The sequence below is a fragment of the Dama dama genome, chromosome X (genome assembly GCF_033118175.1).
Source record: "Dama dama isolate Ldn47 chromosome X, ASM3311817v1, whole genome shotgun sequence".
In the NCBI taxonomy this organism is placed as follows: domain Eukaryota; kingdom Metazoa; phylum Chordata; class Mammalia; order Artiodactyla; family Cervidae; genus Dama; species Dama dama.
Genome location: NC_083714.1, coordinates 112,220,603 through 112,245,281, shown reverse-complemented (window position 1 = coordinate 112,245,281; position 24,679 = coordinate 112,220,603). Strand labels below are relative to the sequence as shown.

At 45.6% G+C, this 24,679-nt stretch overlaps 3 protein-coding genes across 3 annotated transcripts; 1 reads left to right on the top strand and 2 right to left on the bottom strand.

The window, feature by feature from the left end:
• Positions 1–2,576: 2,576 nt before the first annotated feature.
• NYX (nyctalopin) lies at positions 2,577–23,527 on the top strand. The gene is made up of 2 exons (XM_061137648.1): positions 2,577–2,944; positions 22,122–23,527. The coding sequence occupies exon 2, from the start codon at positions 22,124–22,126 to the stop codon at positions 23,525–23,527; it is 1,404 nt and encodes a 467-aa protein (XP_060993631.1). The 5' UTR covers positions 2,577–2,944; positions 22,122–22,123.
• LOC133052809 (large ribosomal subunit protein eL32-like) lies at positions 13,144–20,239 on the bottom strand. Its single transcript, XM_061137649.1, has 2 exons — positions 20,159–20,239; positions 13,144–13,578 (listed from the first exon to the last, which is right to left on the bottom strand). Exons 1-2 carry the CDS (start codon positions 20,237–20,239, stop codon positions 13,144–13,146), a joined length of 516 nt encoding a protein of 171 aa, XP_060993632.1.
• On the bottom strand, positions 21,216–21,707 carry LOC133051880 (small nuclear ribonucleoprotein E-like). The gene has a single exon (XM_061136552.1). The coding sequence runs from the start codon at positions 21,645–21,647 to the stop codon at positions 21,369–21,371; it is 279 nt and encodes a 92-aa protein (XP_060992535.1). The 5' UTR covers positions 21,648–21,707; the 3' UTR covers positions 21,216–21,368.
• Positions 23,528–24,679: the final 1,152 nt, after the last annotated feature.

Sequence of the window (24,679 nt, the reverse complement as noted above, 5' to 3'; positions counted from 1 at the left end):
GGAAGGCGAAGTCTTAACCACTGGACTGCCAGAGAAGTCCCAGTCGGCATTTCTTTATCAATGACAAACTGGGGAAGGGATTCCAAGGTGGGTCAGTGGTCAAAAATCTGCCTGCCAACGCAGGAGACGCTGGTCCGATCCCTGGGTTGGGAAGATGCCCTGGAGGAGGAAATGGCAACCCACTCCAGTATTAAAAAAAAAAAAAAAATTTTTTTTTTTTTTAATTTATGGCCGGTTAGGTCTTAGTTGTAGACTTGGGCTTAGTTGCTCTGCAGCATGTGGGATTTCAGTTCCCGGACTAGGGATCGAACCCGTGTCCCCTGAATTGGCAGGTGGATTCTTAAACCACTGGATCACCAAGGAAGTCCCTGCTCCAGTATTCTTGCCTGGAAAATCCCATGAACAGAGGAGTCTGGTAGGCTACAGTTCATGGGGTCGCAGAGTCGGATAAGACTGAGCACACACAACCAACAACTAAATTGGGGAAGCTTAGTTACCACCCCCCCCCCCAGCCCCCTGATTTGTTACAAGAGATAAAAGCCTGGAAAGACGTTTTCTTTAGGAATCAGCGCATCACCATCATTTAGCCTGCTAGCCAGAGGCTGCTGGAAGAGGAGTGGCTCCCCATCTCCTCTGGGAGCAGCCTCTACCAAGGGTGGGAGTGGGTGGACAAGTGCCCCAGCTCCCTGCCCTGCGGAGGAGATCGTTCTGAGACGTGTGCTCAGTCTTGCCTCGCAGAGTTTGCTAGGGTATTAGGCTCCGCATTCGACTCCGCGGAATTAGGCTCTGCTGGCTCATAGCGCCAGCTTGTTTGATAACACCATTGATTTCTACCTCCCCCAGGCTCCTGCTGGGGCTTCCACAGTCGCTTCACATATCCAGTACTTTCATTTGTATCCTTGTTCCAGGATCTGTCTCTGGGGGGATCCGAACTAAGCATAACGCCATTTCATGTTGCAGTTGGGCCCGGGGGTTGCTCATCAGTAAATAAAAGCGTGGAAGGAAGCGATCTCTGACTTCCTTCCGGGGCTCGGCTGGGAGTTTGCCTCATCGGCCCGCCTCCTATCAAATGGAAAGGGGCACCTTGCCTTGTTTCACTAGGTACCAGGCTGAACATGCCCGCGCGCGCTGACCCTGCAGAATGGTCTCCGTCTCCCTGTGGTGTGTGTGTGTGTACACGGGGGCCAGCAGGAGTCGGGAGCAGAGAAATGGAAAGAATCTGGTTTAGTATCCAGCACCGCCCCCTGCCTCCCCGAGGATGCCCATTTGAGGCCGCTGAAGTCTGAACCCCTGAACCTGTGGAGGAATTTTGTCTTTTCATTAGCGGCCCCGTGCTGAGTCCTGCTGGCGGCTTCCAAACCAAAGCAGCAGGAATGACATAGAAACGCTAGAGCTCCCCCTTCCCCCACTGCTGATGGAAGCTTTTCTAGAAGGCCACCTGCAAAGGCAAAGCTCCGCATCCCGGGCGCCTCTATATCACGTGCTCATTTAGCCCACCCCTCCTCCCTTTTCCTGCCCCTCTCGTCAGCCACCAGCTGCATCAGACCGAGAACCAGAGCCGGCAGCCCCCACCTCCGAGTGGCGGGGTGTGTGTGTGTGTGTGTGTGTGTGTGTGTGTGTGTGTACCCCCACCTCCGAGTGGCGGGGTGTGTGTGTGTGTGTGTGTGTGTGTGTGTGTGTGTGTACCCCCACCTCCGAGTGGCGGGGTGTGTGTGTGTGTGTGTGTGTGTGTGTGTGTGTGTGTGTGTGTGTCGAGGCGCTGTCTTGCCTGAAGACAGGATCCAGTCTGATGTTTCTCCTCAGGGGCTTGGCAGTCCATCGTACTTCCCGTGACACCCCCTCCCCTCTTGCTTTTTTTTTTTTTTTAAACCCCCTGGGAACTAGTCTTTGATGACTAGGCTCCTTGTCCCCCAGTCGGTCAGTGTGACTAGCTGGTGCGATGAATGGGCCCTCCTTCGTCTCTCCCCTGATAGGCTTCTCATTGCTCCTTACTTTGCACTCGGGAGAAATGTCTGATTTCACAGGCAGAGGCAGTCTTCCTCAGGGAGATCCTTGGCCCAGAACCCCAGGCCCACAAGCCTGCTGAAGACTGAAGGTGAGGTGGACCTGGTAAGTGCAGCCCATGGTCATAGGTGTTAACAGACTGGTCTCAGGGCTGTGTTTTATTTTATTTATTTATTTATTTTTTTCAGGGCCGTGTTTTAGCCTGTGGCCTGCTGGAGGCGGAGCAGAGGCTTCATGGGGCCAAGGTTTGGAAAGAAGTCTGCAAGGATGCCCCCAACATGAGTGGTCACCAGGGGAGTGCTGCCCACTGCTCCCACCTGAGCAGGGAGGGCCCACTCCTGGGGATAGGGACTTCACTTTTGCGGGGTGAGGGGATCCTCCAGCATAGTTTCTTTCCTAGCAGAGGTTATGACAAGTGCAGCCATATTTTGACTTTCAAGACCCAAATGGAAGAAAACAACAATCCCCCAGGGCACAGCAGTCTCTGTTGCCTGGTTCCAGGCCAGGACAGCCAGGATGTGGCAGGTTGCCATGGATACCTGGTGAGCAGAGGAACTTGCTGAGTACAGGATCAGACCCTGCAGCCAGGTCTGGTGGATCTGATGGGGCCAGAAGAATGTAGGAACACCTAAACTGCTGTCATCACCTTGAGCAGAGTCCCTCCACCACTCCCCTGAACCAGGGCTTTCCACTTTAGGGCTCATAGTAGTTGTTGTTTAGTCGCTAAGTCGTGTCTGACTGTTTGTGACCCCCGTGGACTGCAGCACACCAGGCTTCCCTGTCCATTACCAACTCCCGGAGCTTGCGCAAACGCACGTCCATTGAGTCGAAGATGCCAGCCAACCATCTCATCCTCTTTTGTCTCCTTCTCCTCCTGTCTCCAGTCTTTCCCAGCATCTGTCTTTTCCAACAAGTCGGCTCTTCACATCAGGTGGCCAAGGTATTGGAGCTTCAGCTTCAGCATCAGTCCTTCCAATGAATATTCAGGGTTGATTTCCTTTAGGATGGATTGGTTTGATCTCCTTGGTGTCCAAGGGTCTCTCAAGAGTCTTCTCCATGCATAGGAATCTTGTTAAAATGCAGTTGCTGGCTCTAGGGGCCTGGGGTGGGGGTGCTGAGACTTCTCCGTTCCTTACCAGTTCCCAGATGCTTCTTTTGGTCTGAGGCCACACTCTGAGTTCTGGTGGATTTGGGAAATCTCAGCCAGGTTCTGAAAATGGCCATGGACCTGCTGCCTTGGGTGGGGGTGGGCAAGCATCGCCTCGACCTCAACGATGGGACTCTAGCCTTGGTGATAGACCCACTCCAGTCTGCTGTTGGATCATCTGCCATCAGCTTCTCAACAGAGAAAGGAAAGCAGCAGCCTGCATTTTGAGAAAACATCATTATTTTAAGCTGTTCTGCCCCTTCCCCATCTCTCCAAGTTCTATGACACGTCCTTATTGAAAATACTGATAATGCTATTTGAGTGGCGAGAAGCCAATTTCTGGCTGTTCATTGCTTGAGGCTGGGGCTGGGGTCAGGGCAGGAGGCGGGGTCTGTGGAGGGTTTAAGGAGAGAAAGGGGCCAGGCAGATGGAGAAGCCAAGGCCTGGGAATAAAGCTGATTGGTGTGTCAGCAAAATCTGTCACTGGCTTTGGTGATTCGAAAGGCAGACACATTCTTTCATCTCTGTTAATCCTCATCTGATACAGGATTTCCCTGCCATTAAATCTGGAGAAAGAAAAATAGGTACTCAAACCTGCACCAGCAACTATTTCTCCTCTCCCCCCCTGCTCACCATCCTCCCTGCCCCCACTTTACTTCTCTGTCGAATCATTTTTAACCTCTGTGGCTGCTTGATTCGGGGAGATGGATGGGCTGGGGGAGCCAAAGGGCACCTCAGAGGAGGAGCGGGATCAAGCAGACCCCCAGGATGGTAAGTGACCTTTGGGGACCATGTGGGAACACCAGGTTTCCTCTCTTCATTTCCTTGCTGGGTTGTCAGTGAGTCCGTCTGAGTTGCTGTCAGGTTTTAGCCTGGTGGAAGGGTTTCCAAACAGATCCAAGCTGTCAGTTTGGGGGGTGGGCACCTCTGATTGGCTGTTGTTACTGGTTTCTCTTAAGGAAACATCAAGATGATGGGGAGAGAGGTGTACGGTGAAGAAGGGGGAGAGGCAGGGCATTCTGGAGGAAGTGGAGGAATAGGGAGGGCCTGAGTGACCTGGTTCTCCAGTGACCCCTCCTGGGCACCCGGTGACCTGTGTTCTCTCCCCTCAGATAGGGATTCCACAGCTGGGTGGTTCTAAGCCAGCAGGCGCGTGAAAAGCTGCGGGATGCTGAGCCTGCTGCTACATGGTGAGTTCCAGGGCCCCCTCCTTCCGTCCCCTAGCAGACACCTGCCAGTGGGTGCAAGGGCTGGGGAGCCGGTAGAAGATGCTAGAAGATGCATGGAAACCACAGGGCTTCCGCCCAAGAAGTATGGGCTTCAGGTGGCTTCCATGAACGCTGAACCTGGGCACCAGTTCTTCTGAGTAGGCTCCACTGAATGTGTGATCATGGGGGTGGGGATGGAGCAGGAGAGGAAAGAGCAGGTGGTGGGGGGGTTGTTTTTTTTTTTTCATTGTTGTTTCCCGAGCCAAATATATGAAATAACCTCTTGGTGGTTTTCTTATTCTAATTTCAGATATGAATTCACTGGTGTAATCACCAAAAAACTACAGTGGTTTTCTAATTCCATTATTTTAAGCTCATTTAGTTTAAAAAGAAAAAAACAAACTCAATTCCTTAAGAAAATCATCTTCCTAAAGGAAGAATATGACATGAAACATATCACGTTAGAATTATGTGATTACGGATGTTTAGAAATTTTTTTCTAAGTTTTTTTGGTCCTATTGTTACATGGATTTTAAGACAACAAGAAGACTCAGCCCCAATTTTTTCCCACATCTCTACAGCTCTGGCTGTTCCAACCTAACCCAGATAGCCCAAGGAAAAATCCCTTGTTAAGTTATGCAGCAAATGATTTAGACAACGGATCTGTTTTCCTGACCCTTGAGTGAATGTAAATATTTGAGGTTATAACGACCCATGTAATAGGCCTCTGCCATGCCGACAGAAAATGTTACCAGATAATTCTAGAATTCAGTAATAGAATTTTCTCCCTCTTTAATTCTACCTTTTCAAAAAGTAGAGCTTGCTCTATTCGAGGAATCAACAGGTACACACTGTACCTTTAATACACTCTAGGGATATCAGGAGAGAGATAATTGCATAGCCTTTGTCCTTGAGAAATGTACATTCTTTAATGGCTGACTCAATAAGTAAATGAGAAAAAAAAATTGGAACAAGGCACAGGGAACAGTATGATAAATAGGACATGACTTCCTAGCTGGAGGAGACTCCAAAGGACAGAGGTTGACATTTATATAATTACAAACAGCCAGCTCCTTGCCATTTCTCTTACCTAGAAAGGATATGAAATTTGATTGACTCACTGGGACAGAATGTTTGCTTCTAAGAGCCAACATGATTTTCAATCTGTACCCAAAGCTCTCCTGTTCCTCACAGAAAGCAGACAGTATTCATAGCCGGTATGCTGCCAAACAGGAACTGTCCCTGCTGCAGAGACCCGAAATACAGCCAGACTTCTTGTGACAAGTTGGAGAGCTGAGCGGTGACATCATTTGCTAACAATAGACGCACTTAAAATTAATGACTGTCTTCCACATCCCCTGGCGCTTTCATTTAAAACGCACTCAGCAGCGCAGACGATATTACTCTGACTACAAGGCACCAGGATTACAGATGACATGTTCCCGAAGAAGCAGGCAGGGATAGGACTCCACCTCCCCAGCTAGAGAAAAATGGCTGAATCAGCCTGACAAAACAAGGTCATGGTAGAATCAGAGGTGGCTCATAGCAGGGTAAATGTGGAGCAAAATGGAAAGAGAAATTCTCTGGACATGAGGTCTCCTGGCCTCTCCTCTCCCCCGACCCCATGGCAACCCTTGCAGGGTCTTCCTGCTGTCCACAGCACAATATCCCTCTTCCTTATCCTGCTTTACAGGGGTCTCCACCAAAGGCTTGCTTTAAACTATGAGTGTTTAATGAGGGCCAGGGTTTCTGCTTTATTTGCCTCCTGTCTCCAGAGTGCTTGATAAGGGTTAGGTTGTTGAATGAGTGAAGCTGCTAAGATTCAAATCATGACAATATCTGATAAAAGTCTTGCATTTATACACACACACACACACACACACACACACATAGTGGTTTAGTCACTAAGTCATGTCCTACTCTTTGCAATCCCATGGACAGTAGCCAGCCAGGCTCCTCTGTCCATAGGATTCTCCAGGCAAGAATACTGGAGTGGGTTGCCATTTCCCTCTCAGGGGATCTTCCCAACCCAGGGATCAAACCTGGGTCTCCTGCATTGCAGGGGGACTCTTTACCAACTGAGCCACCAGGAAAGCCCATATATAACACACATATAAAACGAAATTCTTCAAATCAGTTAATAAGACAACCCAATTTTTAAAAATTGGCAAACATTTTAAAATATCTATTTCTTCAAGAAAGATATACAAAATGCTAATAAGCGTATGAAAAGATGCTCCATGTCAGTAGTCATTGGGGAAATGCAAACCCAAACCACAATGAGATGCCACCTCACACCCACCAGGATGGCTGGAATCAAAAAGACCGTTGCAAGTGTTGGTAGGGATGTGGAGCAACTGGGATTCTCAAAGTCTGCTGGTGGGAATGCGAAATGGTTCAGCCACTGTGGAGAACTGTTAGGCAGTTTCTTGAGTGGTAACTCAACAATTTACCATATGGGCCGGCAATCCCACTCCTATATAAAAAGGAAATGAAAACACATGTCCACAAAAAGACTTGCACCTGAGTCCTTACCTCAGCTTTAGTCACAAGAGTTGAAAACTGGAAGCAATCCAAATGTCCATCACCAGGTGACCAAATACACAAATGGCAATACATTCATACAATGGAACACTATGTAGCAATAACAAAGAATTGTCAACTGGTATTTGGAACAACAGAGCTGAATTTCACAAACATAATGTTGATTGAAAGAACCATTTGATTTTGTTTACACGAAATTCTAGAACAGGCGAGGCTGTGCTTTGAAAACCATATCAGTGGTTACCTGGAAAAGAGGATGGGAAGGGAAAATTTCTGGGAGACAGGAATGTTCTAAATTGTGATTAGGGTGGGGGTTACACGGGTGTCTATGTTTGTCATACTTGCTGAACTACATACACTTAAAATGGAGACATTTTATTGTAAGTAAATTATACCTGAATCAACTTGACTTAAAAAAAGGAAGGTTGTATGTAGAGAAAGAGAGCAGCTGCACCCCAGAACAAATCCTTCGTTATCGACCAGGTGCTGTGGGGGGCCGGGCAGTATGTGTGTGAGATTTGATGTCATTACATAGAGAAGTAGCTCCTTCCTTTTGATTGCCAAGTAATTTTCCCTCGTTGGGGTGTACTGGTTTGTTTATCCATTGCCCTAGTGTTGAGCATTTAAGTTGTTTCCAGTTTGGGCCAAGTATCTTTAGGCCTGGAGGACTTTCTGAGGCCTAGTGTTTGCCTCAGATGGGACAGCTCGCCACCTCGAGATCCACAGGGCCTGTGAGGCCGTCAGTAGACCATCTCTCTGATGACCAACTGATTTCTCCACCCACCATGATTCACACTGGCCAGCAAAGCTGCAGTGTGAATCCTTGAGCCTTTCTTTTCTGTCACAGACAATCTCTGCATGATGTGAGAAGCAAGTTATGGGGTCCCCGTGAGATGAGAGGCCATGGGATGGTCTCCCTCCCTGCATTTCTGCTTCTCTCAGCCTATTTGGTCCTGAACATCCAGCCCTGGGGCTTGGTCTCTGGAGTAGTTGGGATCGCATTTTCCAGGAGAGGGGAATGACTTGTACAGCCAAAGTGGCTGAAGAGATTTTGCTGAAATCAGAAAACTGACCATATTTTCCCTTGCTATTTTGGTTTCATGAAACACAATTTCTTTGAAAACAATGAGGATGAAGAAACACTTCAAACTCATTCTGTGGTTGGAAACTCCATGAGTAACTGTTTTCCTAGCAAACCTCAAGAGGCCAAAGCACATACTTGAAAAGCCGAGGACCTGCGGAGAAATCCCTCAGCTGGTCTGCATTAAGACATCATTCAAAAAAATTAAAAAAGAGACATCATTCTGTGGGCATCTGAGCTTGGCCATCGCCGCCTCCCTGCAGCTTGGGGGCTGGACCAGAACACAGAGGCAGAGACCCATTTCCGGTATTTTCCCCAATCCAGGGACAGCTTGTAACATTTTGTAGTTGTTGTTTGAAGTAAAATTCACGTAATAGAAGATGAACTATTAACAAGTTGAAAGTGTAGAATTCGATGGCAGTTAGTACATTCACAATGTTATGAAACTCTCCTCTCTGTCCAGTTGCAAAACATTATCACATCCTGAAAGGGAACCCAGTACCTATTTAGCAGTCACTCCTCACTCTTTTCTTCCCCTAAGCCCCTGGCAACCACTAATCCACTTTCTTTCTCCATAGATTTGCCTATTCTGGATACTTCATATAAATGAAATCATATGTGGCCTTGTGTGTCTGGCTGCTTTCACTTAGCACAATATTTTTGAGGTTCGGCCATGTTGTAGCATGGGTCAGTATTTCATTCCTTTCTATGGCAGATTAACATTCCACCGTGTGGCTAGACTATGTTTTGTTTGTCCATTTACCTGTTGATGAACATTTGTTGCTTCCATCTTTGGGCTATTGTGGGAGATTTGTGTACAAGTATTTGTTAGAACACCTACTTTCACCGAGGAGTGAAACTGCTGGGGCATATGGTAACTTTGATGTTTGAAGTGAGTGAAAGTGTTAGTTGCTCAGCTGTGTCCAACTTTACGACCCCATGGACTGTAGCCAGCCAGGCTCCTCTGTCCATGGAATTCTCCAGGCAAGAATACTGGGGTGGGTAGCCATTCCCTTCTCCAGGGGATTTTCCCAACCCAGGGATTGAACCTGGGTCTCCTGCATTGTATGCAGATTCTTTACCGTTTGAGCCACCAGGAAAGCTCAACTTTATGTTACACCCTGTGACATTTTGTACCACACAGGTGAATCCCATCTTTATAAAGTTGGTCCACCTAGACCCCTGGTTTTTGACTTGGGCTTTATATTGGAATTCCCTATGGAGCTTTAAGAGTACTGATACCTGGTTCCACTCTGGAAAATTCTGATGTAATAAAAAACTCCATAGGTGCTTTTAATGTGCAGCCCAGGTGGCGAACCATTCTAAATTCTTCCTTTGCAGTCTAACTTGTAGTAATAACTTCAATATTCTGATGCTTGATATTTTGCATTCCACCCTTGGGCAGACATTCACCTGGTCCTTGAAGTACTGATCCTTTGGTGAGATTTAATCTTGTGACAACACTGGCTCACGGAACCTGCTGTTGGCTTGGCTCAGTGCTTTCATAGCTATTTCAAGCATTACCAGTCATCTGTTCCTCACAATTGTCAACCTGTTAACAGGTGAGGAAACTGAGATACAAAACAAAAACCAAAAAAGGCAGTGTCATCAGAGTTTATGAGAGACCTAGAGTGACAGGTGGCTGCCTCAGGGTGAGTGTTTCCAGACTGAATGCTCTGGAAAACCCCCACATGGGAATACCGGAGCTATGACAGAGGCAGGCTGAGCCAAGGCTGGTTCTGCTGAATTTCTCATCTTCCCCTCCCTACCTCAGGCTGGTAAGTAAAAGCATTGAAGACTTTTCAGATTTCCACATGGATCCTTCCCCAAAATTCCAACGGGTGAAAATAAATTGCTAAGCAACTGCCAGTAAGTTTGACTTTCTCTTCTCACACACTGTGATCTTTCTTTTAATTTGGCAAATGTATTTTTGGCCAAGGTATTCCCATGGAACTCAGCTCTGGACAGCCAAGGAGATTTGTCTTTGGAGTGATCACTTCTGATTCCAGGAGAGACCACTTTTCATTTGAATTTCAAAAAAAATCAGGGATGGCGTAAACAATTTTTTATTCCATTTTCTATATTTCCTGGTGATGAATGGCATGGAGCTTCGTTTTGGTTGACAGGCGCTGCCTGGTCTCAAGTTTGAGTTGTTTTTTCTCTTTCAAGGTGGAGAATTCAAGAGGTTCTGGGAGAGGGGGAGGGGAAGGGGCCAGAAGGAGGCGATGGTACTTGAGAGAACCTGTCTCACTTAGGATGTTGCTCAGGAATGGCACTGCAAACCTTAGAACCCACTCCAGGTCACTGAAGATGAGAAGGGGTTTATTCAGAGATGCTAGGTGTTCCCAGACTTCCTGGTTGGAGGTCCACCCCCCTGAAGCAATGCCTAAATTAGGTAGGGGGGCAGTTCCAGCAAGATCCCATGGCCACCACATGCCGGGTGCCGGATGCCAGAAATTCCACCATGGGAGCCATGGGAACCATCTTGGTCAGATAATGGTTTCTGCCTGGCACCAAGTTCTGAAGTCAAGCCTTGCTGGGTGTGTGGGACTGGCAGAGCTACATCACATGCCTGGGGCCTAACTGCAAGGGAAGTTGAGAAAAGAGTTTCTGGTTTCTATCTTGAGGAGGCAGGACTTAAAATGTAGGAAATTCCCTAAATGTACGAACAGTACTTAAAAGGTTGTGGGAGGCCAGAAAAGGGCACTGGTCTGTACAGATGGTTTGAGTAGGTTTCTGAAATGGAAACAGGGCAATGTCTCAGAAATAGCTATAGCAGGGCCTTATGCTTTCTAAAGGGCTGGCCAGGAGCTTTCCACTCTCCCTGGTCTCCTTTTCTGTGATCCTCAGGGCCGATTCAGTTCTCTGCACACTAGTTTCCTCAGCTTGTCTTTGGCTCTTGCTCTGATTGACTCTGCCTAGGTCAGATGTTCACCTGCAGTCCAAACAGCTGTGACTCGGAGAAGGCTGCAGAGACACACAGGACTCTACGTGGGGTATTTTTTCTTAGACGTGGTGCTTGGCAACAGCTGTTGTCCAGCTGTGGAAATGAGAGCCAGAAGGGCCCTCCAAGGTCAGGAAGTGCAGGCTTTTCAGTTCACAGTTACAGAAAGGGAAGCTCAGAAAGGTTGGTGGTGTTTAATTACCCTGGACCAAAGTTTCCTTTTTTGTGAGAAGAGAATAATAATTACCTTACAGGGTTGTCATATTAAATTAAATGATATAGCAAGCTTCAGTTCAGTTCAGTTGCTCAGTCGTGTCCAACTCTTTGCGACCCCATGAATTGCAGCACGCCAGGCCTCCCTGTCCATCACCAACTCCCGGAGTTTACTCAGACTCATGTCCATTGAGTCGGTGATGCCATCCAACCATCTCATCCTCTGTTGTCCCCTTCTCCTCCTGCCCCCAGTCCCTCCCAGCATCAGGGTCTTTTCCAATGAGTCAACTCGTCACATGAGGTGGCCAAAGTATTGGAGTTTCAGCTTCAGCATCAGTCCTTCCAGTGAACACCGAGGACTGATCTCCTTTAGGATGGACTGGTTGAATCTCTGCCCTGAGCAAATACTTATTAAAAGTTGGTTCTTGTAAGAGCAAAAGAAACCCATAAATGATGATTAATTTGAAAAGCAGTAGACATGCTTATATCACCTGGACAACATAGGGTGCCATACGTCCCAAACTGTGTCCTTTGCATATCAGCAGTCTTTGGGGGTGGAATACATCTGCAGGTCATGTGCTGTTGAGCTCCTAGAACCACTTCAAGCAGCTCTGTTCTGGGACTGCATATATGTGTAATCGTGTAGAATGTATTCTTATGTCAGTTCTCTTTTGCTCACCATAATGTTTTTGTTGTGTCAGTAGTTTGTTCCTTTTTATTGCTGAGTTGTATTCCACTGAATGACTATGTTGTAATTAATTTCTCTGCTGTTGAGTAATTTCCTGTTTTGTTCTATTCTGAATAAGCCGTAATGAACTTTCTTGTACGGTCTTTATGTGGACATTATTTTTTCGTTTCTCTTGGGTAAATACCTAGGAAAGGAATTACTGAATCACAGTCATATGTTTAGCTTTAATAGATACTGTCAAAATTTTCCTAAGTCATTGAACTATATTTTCGATTCTCATCAATGATGTAAGAGAATCCCATTGCTCTACATCCTTACCAGTATTTAGGGTTGTCACCCATCCTAGTGAGTGTGTAGGGAATCTGATTGTAATTTTCATTTGCACTTCCCTAATGGCTAATGAGGTACAGCACCTTTTCATGTGCTTAATGGCTGCTTAATAAATTCTTTTGTAAAGTGTTCAGGTCTTTTACTCATTTTCATTTAGTTTGTCTTCTCATTCTTCGTTCATAGGAGTAGTTGTTATATTCTGTATACAAGTCATACACACACAAACGGTATCTTTTTAAAAAAAATAGCTTTATTGAGGTATAGTTGATATATAACAAATTAAACATATTTAAGGTATATCCTTGTGAAACTATCAGCACAATTGAGACAATGAATATATCCCACATCCATCACCCCCCAAATTCATGCCCCTTTATAATCCTTCCCTTCTGCCCCTCCGTGCCTGCCCACCCATCCCCAGGCAACCACTAATCTTTCTGGTACTATATACCAAGTTTCTAAAATTTTTTGTAAATGGAATCATATAGTATGTACTCATTTTTGTCTGGCTTCTTTCATTCAGCAGAATTATCTCGAGGATCATCCATGTTGCATATATCAATAATCTATTCCTTTTAATCACTGAGTAGTATTCCATTGTATGCATATATCATAATTTATTTACCCATTCAGCTTTTGATGGGTGTTTGTGTTGTTTCCAGCTTTGGGTTATTATGAATAAAGTTGCTGTGCACATTCATGCTCAAGCCTTTTGTATGAACATGTGCTTTTATTTCTCTACAAGTCGAATGAACCGATCATAAAGCAGGTGTATGTCTAACTTTTAAAAATACTGCCACATTGTTTCCAATGTGGTTACACCATTTGACATTCCCACCAGCAGTATAAGAGAGTTATAGTTATATATGCTTTCCAACACTTTGTATGGTCAGTCTTTCTAATTTTAGTCATTCTAATAGGTAACTTTTTTTCCCCTGAGTTTTATGGTTTTATTAGCAGAAACAAAATGTGCACACCAGCTGTCTATTCATTTTCTTCATTGTGCAGGCTGGTGTTGGGATTGGTGATTCTGATGGCCAGCTGGGCTGCTCTTTTCACAATGGCCTTGTGGTTCCTGGTGGAGACACTGTGAGCAGTCTCAGCACAGTAAGATTTTTTGTCCATCAGCAGTACTTCAAGCTCCTTGACATTGTGGATGAGGTACTTCCCGAAGCCGCTGGGCATCATGTACCTTGTTTTCTTGTTCCTCTCGTAACTGATGCTGGGCATCAAGATTTGGCCTTTGAATCTCCCGCACACCCTGTCATTATTGCCTCTCGGTTTCCGCCAGTTCTGCTTAATTTTGACATATTGTTCTGACTGGTGCTGGATTAACCTTTTGGTCCCCTTTTGGGTGATCTTGGGCTTCAGATGGGGTCTGAAGGCGGCATGATGCTGAGTAAGAGCTACCTGCCACCTCTATAGGCAGCACACTGAGGAAGAGAGAGCAGTAGGTGACTATTTTAACTTGCAATTCCCTAACAACTAATGATGTTGACCATCTTTTCATGTCTTTGTCTCCTGTTTATCTTTTTTTGGTAGTGTTTCTTCTAATATTTTGCCCATTTATTAATTGGGTGATTTATTTCTTATACTTTATTATTTAATATTATTTATAAAATTATGTTTAGTTTAATATTATTTAATAAATTATTATAATTTATTGCCTATTTTCTTATTGAGTTTTTAGAGTTCTCTACAAATGCTGAATACAGGTTATTTATGAAATATATACAAAGGATATATATATAAATATACCTTAAATATCTTTTCTCACAGTCTGTGCTCATTTTTTTTTTAAAGATTTACTTATTTATTTATTAAAAAATTTTTTTTTCCATTTATTTTTATCAGTTGGAGGCTATTTACTTTACAATATTGTAGTGGTTTTTGCCATACATTGACATGAATCAGCCATGGATTTACATGTGTTCCCCATCCTGATCCCCCCTCCCACCTCCCTCCCCATCCCATCCCTCTGGGTCATCCCAGTGCACCAGCCCTGAGCACTTGTCTCATGCATCCAACCTGGACTGGCGATCTGTTTCACACTTGACAATATACATGTTTCGATGCTGTTCTCTCAGATCATCCCACCCTCGCCTTCTCCCATAGAGTCCAAAAGTCTGTTCTATACATCTGTGTCTCTTTTTCTGTCTTGCATATAGGGTTATTGTTACCATCTTTCTAAATTCCATATATATGTGTTAGTATACTGTATTGGTGTTTATCTTTCTGGCTTACTTCACTCTGTATAATGGGTTCTAGTTTCATCCATCTCATCAGAACTGATTCAAATTATTCTTTTTAACAGCTGAGTAATATTCCATGGTGTATATGTACCACAGCTTTCTTATCCATTCGTCTGCTGATGGGCATCTAGGTTGCTTCCATGTCCTGGCTATTATAAACAGTGCTGTGATGAACATTGGGGTACACGTGTCTCTTTCAGATCTGGTTTCCTCGGTGTGTATGCCCAGGAGTGGGATTGCTGGGTCATATGGCAGTTCTATTTCTAGTTTTTTAAGGAATCTCCACACTGTTCTCCATAGTGGCTGTTAATGAGATATATACAAATATATATATATATATATATATATATATATATATATATATAAAATGAGATATATACATTTATGAGATATATACAAAGGATATATATAAATATACCTTAAATATCTTTTCTCACAGTCTGTGCTTGTTTTTCTGTTTTCTTGACAGTGTCTTTCAAAGAGCAGAAGTTTTAAATTTTGATGTCTCTAATTTATTACTTTTTTCTTTTATGGTTAATGCTTTTTTTTTCCTAAGAAATCTTTACCTACGACAAGGTCACAAAGATATTCTCCTGTGTTATCTTCAAGAAGTTTTATAATTTTAGCTTTTATATTGAGATCTATGGTCCATCTAAAATGAGTTTTTGTGTATGCTGTGAGGTAGGAGTCAGTATTCTTTTTTATTTTCTAGGAGTTGCAATATGCATCTTTAATTTAGCATGCTCTACTGTCCCTGCCTCCCCCTGGCATGGAAAAACTCTCTTGTCTATTTGATTAAACAAAAACAAAATAAGCTACAGTCCAAAGAGATACCAACTTTAAGGCTGCAGTAGCTGATACAGCATCCCCTAGCTATCTTCTTCAGCCTTCTCTGTGGACCACAGACATACATTCAGATGCCTGTGAGCTAACATGGGAGGTTTTGAACACTTTTCCATTGGTTCTTCACCAGCTCATTGCCTGTTAAGTCTGAGGCCTGCAGTATATCATTTAAGATTTAAAAGTAAAACTCCAGAGCTGGGGGAAAAACCCACCCCAAACAAAAACCCACATTAAAGGTTTTGGGGAAAACTTTTGCTTCCCCATTCTCCATTTAATTGATGGAATCCACACCACCATTGCAATGTCCATTTTTAAAAGTGTCAAGAGGCAGTCAGCACCCAGGTGGGCTTGCAGCATGGTTTCTGTGGCCCAGGCAGGTATTTTGGTGGTGCTATCCCTTACATCATGTCTGTATCATGGTCTTCTTTGAATAAATCTTATACAGTTTCATGTCTAACGTAAGATCCTTATGAGAGTACGATTTAGTGTACCTCCCTTCTCATTCTTTATGCTATGGTCATATTTTTCATTTGCATATGAAACATATGTAAATGTTTCATTTCATATTTCATTACATATTATTACATTGTTATTTTTGTTTTCAACAGTCACTTGTCTGTTAAGCAATTAAGGTGAGAGGAGAGTAGTCTTTCATATTTAGTGGCATATTTGCCATTTCCATGGCTCTTCATTCCTTCCTGTGGATCTCACTCTCATCTAGTGTCATTTTCCCTCAAGCTAAAGAATGTCTTCATTTCTTGGTCTGCAGAAGATCTGCTGGAGATGCATTTTCTCAGATTTTGTTAACCTGAAAGCATCTCTATTTTACTTCATTTTTGAAGATATTTCCATTGGATATAGAATTCTAGGTTGCCAGATTTTGCTTTTCTTTCAGCAGTTTAAAAGATATTTTATGTTTGGGCACAAGAGTATATATAGCCATTTCAGAAAAGGTTTTATTTTAAGATACTTCCTTTAAGGAACATTTGTCTAGACACGTCTTCCTTGCCTTGTGTGAAATTAATAGCTTAAAAAGAACTCTGTGAATGGTTCCAAATGCAAACTTTGAAACTGTTGAATAACTTAATTAAGATGCATTTCATTCCTGGTTTATGAAAAAAAGGATATCATGTTATTGTCTTATGGCTCCTTTGTTGCTGATAAGTCAGGCATCATTTTTAAATTGATGTTTCTCTATGTAATGTGTTTTTTTTCTCTGGATGCCTTGAAGAATTTTCTCTTTACTTTGGTTTTCAGCAGTTTGACTGTGATGTGCCTAGATAAATGTGTTTGTGTGTGTTTGATATTAGTTGGGAGTTTGCTGAGCTTTGTGATTTTAATCAAATTTTGGAAACTGTCTTCAATTATTTTTCTGCCATATTCTCTCTCTTTTCTCCTCTGGGACTCCAAATACATGCATGTTAGTCTAATTGCTTAATATTGTCCTACAGGTCATCGAGGCTGTGATATTTTTTCCAATCTTTTTTTTTTTTTGTCTCTGAGCTTCATTTTGGGTAATTTATTTTGACTTCTTTCAAATTCATGAATAGTCTGTGTTTAGTCTGCTGTTTTTCTTATTCAATGATTTAAAAAATTTTTAGATATGGAATTATTTCAGTACTAAGATTTCTATTAGGTTCATTTTCATAGTTTCCATACCTCTTTTTTTAAATATATATAATTGATCCATACCTCTTCTAAAATTCACATTCCTCATGTCTTCATCCATTATACCTATTTTTTCCTATAAATTCCTTAACATTTATAATAAATCCTTGTTTTGTAATTTCAATGTCTGGGCTGTCACTGTGTCTGCTGCTGTTGAATATATTTTTTCCTCTTGAGAAATGTCATGTTTTGCTGCTTCTTCACATCTTGTTTTAACAATCTTGTTTAGTCGGTAAGTCCTGTCCGACTCTTTTGCAACCCCATGGACTGTGGCCTGCCAGGCTCCTGAGAATCTAGTTTCTATAACTACTATCTACAATATCTGCTATACATCAAATACTACTAGATTTGTCCATTTTGGACAGAGGAGCTTCTTCACATATCTAGTAGTATTTGATGTATAGCAGATATTGTAGATAGTAGTTATAGAAACTCAACATTCTCTTATCTTCCTTTGAAGCATGCTGAATTTTCTTCTGGCATTTGGTTAAACTACCGGCAGATCCCCATGATCCATGGGAAGCTTGGTTTCAGTCTTTGTTAGGGAAGGCCTAGTTTAGTTTTACCCTTTGCCCTGGGAAATGGTCTTTATTCCTAAGGTGTGACCCTCTGGGGTTTCAATGGAAAGCTCGAAGTATTTTATAAGCCCTTCTAACTTGGTGGACTTTGAACTCTTAATCTGTTTCCCATTACCGGGAAATTGCTGAAATCTCTGTTTAATGCTTTTGGCCTTCTATTCTTGGCTCCTTGGAGTCATCCCCTCCCCACACACTAGAGGACTCAAACAAGGATCTAAGTGAGGCGAGTTTGTGTGCCCATATTTTGGCATCTCTTTTGTGGCTCCCTCTTTCTCATGGTTTCCCTCCTTAGGCCACTGCTGCTGCTATACACTCTGACCTCTTAATTTCTCAGCCCAGTAAGACTCTTGCTTTCTGCTTGAGCTCTACTGCCCATGGACTTACCAAGTGGTGCTAGTGGTAAAGAACCTGCCTGCGAATGCAGGAGACATAAGAGGTGAGGGTTCGATCCCTGGGTTAGGAAGATCCCCTGGAGGAGGGCATGGCAACCCACTTTGATATTCTTGCCTGGGGAATCCATGGACAGAGGAGCCTGGTGGGCTTTCCATCGTGTCACAAAGAGTTGGACACGACTGAAGTGACTTAGCATGTATGCCCATGTGCAGGGTGGACTTAAATGCCCTGCGAGGAAAAGCCAGTTAGATGTGCCTCTCACCCAGGTTGCTTCTCTTCACTTAAGGGTCCTATCTCCTCTGGCCACCTGTTTAGGTTTGTTTCCAAAAGTACCTTCAAATGATTTTTCTTTTTCAATTCAAGTATAGTTGATTTCCATTTCAAATGATTTCTTAAAAATATTTTTCCAGAGTTGACACTAGCAATCAGCAGGAATGTTAGTCTGATACAAGCTACCCTGCCATTATTGCAAGCAGAACTTGCTCAACTATGTTACTATTTTTGTTGTTGTTGTGTAGTTGCTAAGTTGTTTCTGATTCTTTTGAGACCCCATGGCCTGTGGCCTGCCACGCTCCTCTGTCCATGGGATTCTCCAGGCAAGAAAACTGGATCAGGTTGCCATTTCCTCCTCCAGGGATCTTCCCAACCCAGGGATGGAACCCACGTCTCCTGCATTGGCTATTATTTTTAATAATTAATTGATTGGCTGCACTGTGCATCATATGGGGATCTTAGTTCCCTAACCAGGGATCAAACCCAAGCCCCCAGTAGTGGAAGCATAGGGTCTTTACCATTGGACCATAAGGGAAGTCCCTATGTTACTATTTTATATAGTTTTGTTTTGGTGCCCTGTTTTTCTGGATCATTAGGCATACACTTAGCCTTCATGTTGGGTAAACCCATACTGGAGTTTGGTTGTCTGCTCTAAGAATTTACTTGATTTAGTTTAAACTTCACTAAATAATCCAGTAAATCAGTTATTGTTCATCAGTTCAGTCGCTCAGTCGTGTCCGACTCTTTGCGACCCCATGAATCGCAGCACGCCAGGCCTCCCTGTCCATCACCAACTCCCGGAGGTTACTCAAACCCATGTCCATCGAGTTGGTCATGCCATCCAACAATCTCATTATTGTTCATAATGGCTATCAAAGTTTCGGAGGTTGAAAACAGCTCTTTAATAGTGACAACATCTAAAAAAAACATAGTGACAACATCTTGAGTGTTTAAAGTTAAAAATTTTTTTTTTTATTTTGTGAAATAGGTAATACATTCACATGGCTCAAAATATACAAGGTAAAAAGGATATATAATAAAATGCTTCACCTCCACCTTTTGCATGTATTAAAAAAAAAAACTGGCAGCGAAACAGCCAACAATTTGATCTCTTGCATTATACAAACAAATTGAATATATCCTGTCTGTCATAATCCAATGAATTCTTTGACAAAGTTTTAAAAATAAATGACATTCCCAAGCAGGAATTGTTACAGAGGAAGGCATCAATTCCATTTAATTCTGCAAATATTTACTGAGCCATATAGTGTGCTTAAAACAATATTATCTATTGTGGAGTAGAAACATGAGTCATATGGTTGAGAGTGCACTTCCCTTAATTAGAAAGGAGAAGAGAGTAGAATGAAGGACTCTTTGTAAGGAAACCTGATGCCTCTGCTTGACCCAGTTGGAAGAGTTAATAGAAAAAGGTTCAGCCTCTGTGCAGCCAACGCCTGGTTAAGGTTGTATTCTTGGCCCTGTCTCTCTAACAGGGTGTCTGTCCCGCCCAGCTGCTGCCCTCTTTACAGCCAAGTCCAGCACAGGGTCCAAGAACCTTGCTGGAACTTTGGTGTCTAGTTCACACTTCTTTGGGAGAAGGGAAAGCAAAGTCTCTGGAACATTAGAATGTTGAACCAGCTACAGGGTACAACTCAAGGGCTGCTCAAAGGGCTGAGTGTTCTCTAGCCAAGTCTCACAGGGCTGAATCCCCTTCCTGGCAGCTGAGAAAAACATGAGTGTCCATAACAGATGTACTGAAAAGACAACTGGACGCTGAGCAAAGCTACAGAGGCAGCAGCAAGCAGATCGACAGACTCCTTGTGTGGCCACAACTTCAGGTTCCCACAAAGGCTTGGTTAGGCAAAGCAGGGTAATGTGTACACAGTGGCAGAGACTGTGTGGTAAATCAGGGTGTTTGCTAGGAATTGGGGAGTGCTGCCGAGGACAGGTAGAAATTCTGAATAACAGTGGTCAGGTTTTACATCTGGGTACCTTTGTTCCTCTTGCAAGAATTTCAAGTGGAGCAGAGCCCACTTGCCAGCTGGTCCTGTCCAGAGAATAAAACTTGTGCATCCTCCATGCTGCCTTTTCTGCTGGAACTCAAGATGAGGCTTGGGACTTCTGGCTACCACACAGAAGCAGGCCATGCCACTCTGCTTTCCTGCAGGGGGCGAGCCACCTGGAGGGCTTTGGAAGTCTGTAGCTGATCTTCCATTCAAATGCTCAGAACAAAATTAATTTATAAGCGCCAGTCCTTTCCTGTAATGTGCAAAAAAGGCTCTAGAGAACAAAGGCTGGTGAATGGAAGTTAACCACACAGTGCCCATAAGTACTTTTTCAGATGTGTGAGATGATAATTTATTTAGTGTGCTGTCCTTATGGCTTACTTATAGTGACTGTTAGAGAAAAAAAAGATTGATAGGTTTTCCCAACCTATTCCCCAATTGCCAACCCCCCTTTTGTGACCTTGCTGTATCACATGTGGCATCTTAGTTCCCCCACCAGGGATCAAACCCATGCCCCCTGCAGTGGGAACACCAGGGAAGTCCCCAATTCTCCCTTCTTCATGAGACTTAATTTACTCAGAAGGGGTTTTCAGGAATTGAATTCTTATGATGGGAGGGACTATAGCAGCACCAATAGAAATATAATGCAAGCCACACATGTTTAAATTCTCTAAGCAGGCCAATAAAAAAGGTAAAAAGAAAATACTGCTATTGATTTTTAATATTTTAGCTAAGCCAATATATCTAAAATATCATTTTAACATGTAATCAATATAAAAATTGATGAGATATTTAAAATAATTTTTTTGGACTTCCCTGGTGGTCTAGTGGTTAAGACTCCATGCTTCCAGTTGCAGGGAGCACAGATCAGTCCTTGGTCAAGGAACAGAGATCCTGCATGTCTCCCAGTGTGGCCAAAAAGAAAAAAAAATGTTTAAAATACCTTCTTTTGCTACTAAGTCTTTGGGATCTGGTGTGTATTTTTCACTTTGAGCACACCTCAGTTCGGGCTAGTCACATTTTATTTTATTTATTTTTTTTGATAAAAACAGTCACACAGCATTTATTGTCATCTGGTAATAACATAAGGGTGAGCAGAACAATATGAATACAAGTTTTAGAACTACATCTCTAACAAAAGACACCTAAAAAACCAAACGGTATTGCCAAACAGTTTCTCACTTCATCTATCACTTCTAGTTGGAGACACTTTGGAGCAGAGTAATGTTATCTCCTTTTAGCATGATCCGACCCAGTTGTTTTCTTGATTTTGTTTTAGAATGAATCTCTTCTGCATCATCTAATACGAGGTTCATATACTCTTCAAAACCAATGATACAGCCCTCTATCCGCATATTCACTTGCTCATAAAGCCACACCTGAATCTGCGATCTATTTTGCAAGTATCTGAAGATGAGATTGATGGGCTGCACCATCACCTTCTGCACCTTCTGGCCCTGGCCCCGGTACGCCATGCTGGACACTCACAAGCACCACACTACTCCACACTCTCCCTAGTCACATTTTAAATGCTCAACAGCCAAGTGTGGCTGGGGGCTAGGGGCTGCGCAGCACAAGGCTAGAGCAGAGGCCACAGTGATGCTCTTCAGGTCCGTCTATGCATGCAGACAATGAGTCTTCTGGGCCCCATTCTAGGAGAGCACAAGTGATGATACAGGCAGGAGAAGGGTGGTTAGATGGGGTCAGGTGCCGATTCCAGCTGAGTTTTGCTGATGAACAGAACTGGAAAGCCAAGGGAAAGGACACGGTGGGTGGGAAAACCTGAGTAAGGTCTGGAAGGTGGAACGAGTGCCGCGCAGAACGTTTGAGAACTTGATGGATGGCCGCATCCCGCCACGCGGAGGACTAGGATCCAACCGGGGGAGATCCTGTGGCTGACAGTTGCCTTTTCTGTCTTTTCTCCCCCCTCCCCGCCCCGTCCCCATCAGCGATGGTCCTCTGCCTGCCCAGCGCCCGGGCCGCCGAGGACACCTGCGTGAACGCCTGCCCGGCCGCCTGCGTCTGCAGCAGCGTGGAGCGCCGCTGCTCCGTGCGCTGTGACCGCGCGGGCCTCCTGCGGGTGCCGGCCGAGTTCCCGTGCGAGGCGGCCTCCATCGACCTGGACCGCAATGGCCTGCGCTTCCTGGGCGAGCGGGCCTTTGGCACGCTGCCGTCGCTGCGCCGCCTGTCGCTGCGTCACAACAACCTGTCCTTCATCACGCCCGGCGCCTTCAAGGGCCTGCCGCGCCTGGCCGAGCTGAGCCTGGCGCACAACGGCGACCTGCGCTACCTGCACGCGCGCACCTTCACCGCTCTCGGCCGCCTGCGCCGCCTCGACCTGACAGTCTGCCGCCTCTTCAGCGTGCCCGAGCGCCTTCTGGCCGAGCTGCCCGCCCTGCGCGAGCTCGCCGCCTTCGACAACCTGTTCCGCCGCGTGCCCGGCGCGCTGCGCGGCCTGGCCAACCTGACGCATGCGCACCTGGAGCGCAGCCGCATTGAGGCCGTGGCCTCCAGCTCGCTGCTGGGCCTGCGCCGCCTGCGCTCGCTCAGCCTGCAGGGCAACCGCGTGCGCGCCGTGCACGGCGGCGCCTTCCGCGACTGCGGCGCCCTGGAGCACCTGCTGCTCAACGACAACCTGCTGGCCGCGCTGCCGGCCGATGCCTTCGTCGGCCTCCGCCGCCTGCGCACGCTCAACCTGGGCGGCAACGCGCTGGGCCGCGTGGTGCGCGCCTGGTTCGCCGAGCTGGCTGAGCTCGAGCTGCTCTACCTGGACCGCAACCGCATCGCCTTCGTGGAGGAGGGCGCCTTCCAGAACCTCTCGGGCCTCCTGGCCCTGCATCTCAACGGCAACCAACTCACCGTGCTTGCCTGGGCCGCCTTCCAGCCCGGCTTCTTCCTGGGCCACCTCTTCCTCTTCCGCAACCCGTGGCGCTGCGACTGCCGCCTGGAGTGGCTGCGGGACTGGATGGAGAGCTTCGGGCGCACCGCCGACGTGCCCTGTGCCTCCCCGGGCTCCGTGGCTGGCCTCGACCTCCGCCAGGTGGCCTTCGGGCGCTCGTCCGCAGGCTTCTGTGTGGACCCCGACGAGCTGAACCTCACGGCTTCCAGTCCCGGCCCATCCCCAGAGCCGGCGGCCACCACAGTGAGCAGGTTCAGCAGCCTCCTCTCCAAGCTGTTGGCCCCAAGGGCCCCGGTGGTGGAGACGGCCAATACCACCAAGGAGGGGCCGGTCAACACCTCGCTGTCCGACAGCCTTCCCTCCCTCGGGGTAGGCGGCTCGGGCCACAAGACCCCGTTTGTCGTGGGCTCTGGTCTCCTGCTCAGCGTGGCCCAGCACATGCTGTTTGTCCTCTAGAGGGACCGACTGTGCCCCACTGGGGTGGCCCCGACTACCCTGGTGGGGCGGAGGGGAGGTTGTTAACTGGGCTGGATGGTGGTTGGTGGGGAGAGGGGCACAGGATGGGGGCAGGGAGTGAAAGTTTCCGCGAAGGATGGAAGGACCAGGCTGCCATCAGAGGTGACCTGGGAAGAGGAGGACCTTGGGAAATACCCTGTGCGGGAGGGTGGGGTTTATGGATTTCTGCCCTTGTCACATGAGCATCAATTGCAGAAGAGAAGCAACAATGAATAGGTGCCCTCTGGTGAGAAGACTAGGAATTGGAAGTTTCTGTGGCTACAGAACTCCATCCCTGCTCCTCCCCACCCCCATCTTCTAGGAAACGGGGTCTGCATGCCTGAATTGGAGTTAATCCATTCAGTTCAGTTCAGTCGCTCAGTCGTGTCTGACTCTTTGCGACCCCATGAACTGCAGCACGCCAGTTAATCCATTCGCTAAGTACTAAAAACGGTGCCAATTCTGGTGGGGCAACCATTGAGGCCAATCCCTTTGTTTTCTAGTACAACCCTCCTCCCCCTCCCCCAGGAGCCTAGGGACACTAGGGTCCAGGAAGATGGGTAGGACAGAAGGCCAGTGGGAAAGGGACTTAGACCCAAGGTAGTGGAGGTGGTTCCTGTGGTCCTAGATGTGTCAGTTTAAACAAAGATTCATTTCACGGTACTCTGCACTTATTCCCAAGGGTGGCCTTAGCTGCAAAAGAACTTTAGGGCAGGGTAGGGAAAAAAAAGAGGAGGGGTATTGTCTGTGGACAAATATATTTGTAAAATCGTAAGGTTAAAAAAAAGATTAAACAGGTTTCTCTTCTGCAGGACTTTTCAAGGGTCTTTCGAATGCAAACATGCATTACGACTCTCCCGAGGAGGCCACAAAATCCTCTTTGCTTTGTGTTTTGGAAAGACACAGAGATGCTATGTTAGCGGAGCAGGGAGTCTCTAGCTTGGACGATCCCATTAGGTGTGGGAATTATCATGAGCTTCGCACTTCCGGGCTAAGAGAAAAGGTGGCAGCCAGTAGCTGGGAAGGGAGTGCTGAGAGGGTTTCCAGGGTGCAAGGTGGCTAACTGTAAGCTCCCAGGCCTGAATGCCAGAGCAGGGGCTGTGTGTCTGCTCT

Bases quoted from the DNA above. Each gene is read 5' to 3' on its own strand.
- NYX (XM_061137648.1), top strand. From the start codon at position 22,124: ATGGTCCTCTGCCTGCCCAGCGCCCGGGCCGCCGAGGACACCTGCGTG.
- LOC133051880 (XM_061136552.1), bottom strand. From the start codon at position 21,647: ATGGCGTACCGGGGCCAGGGCCAGAAGGTGCAGAAGGTGATGGTGCAG.
- LOC133052809 (XM_061137649.1), bottom strand. From the start codon at position 20,239: ATGCACAAGTTTTATTCTCTGGACAGGACCAGCTGGCAAGTGGGCTCT. The intron at 13,579-20,158 runs GTACCCAGATGT...TGCTGCCTATAG, and splicing joins TTCTTGCAAGAGGAACAAAG to AGGTGGCAGGTAGCTCTTAC.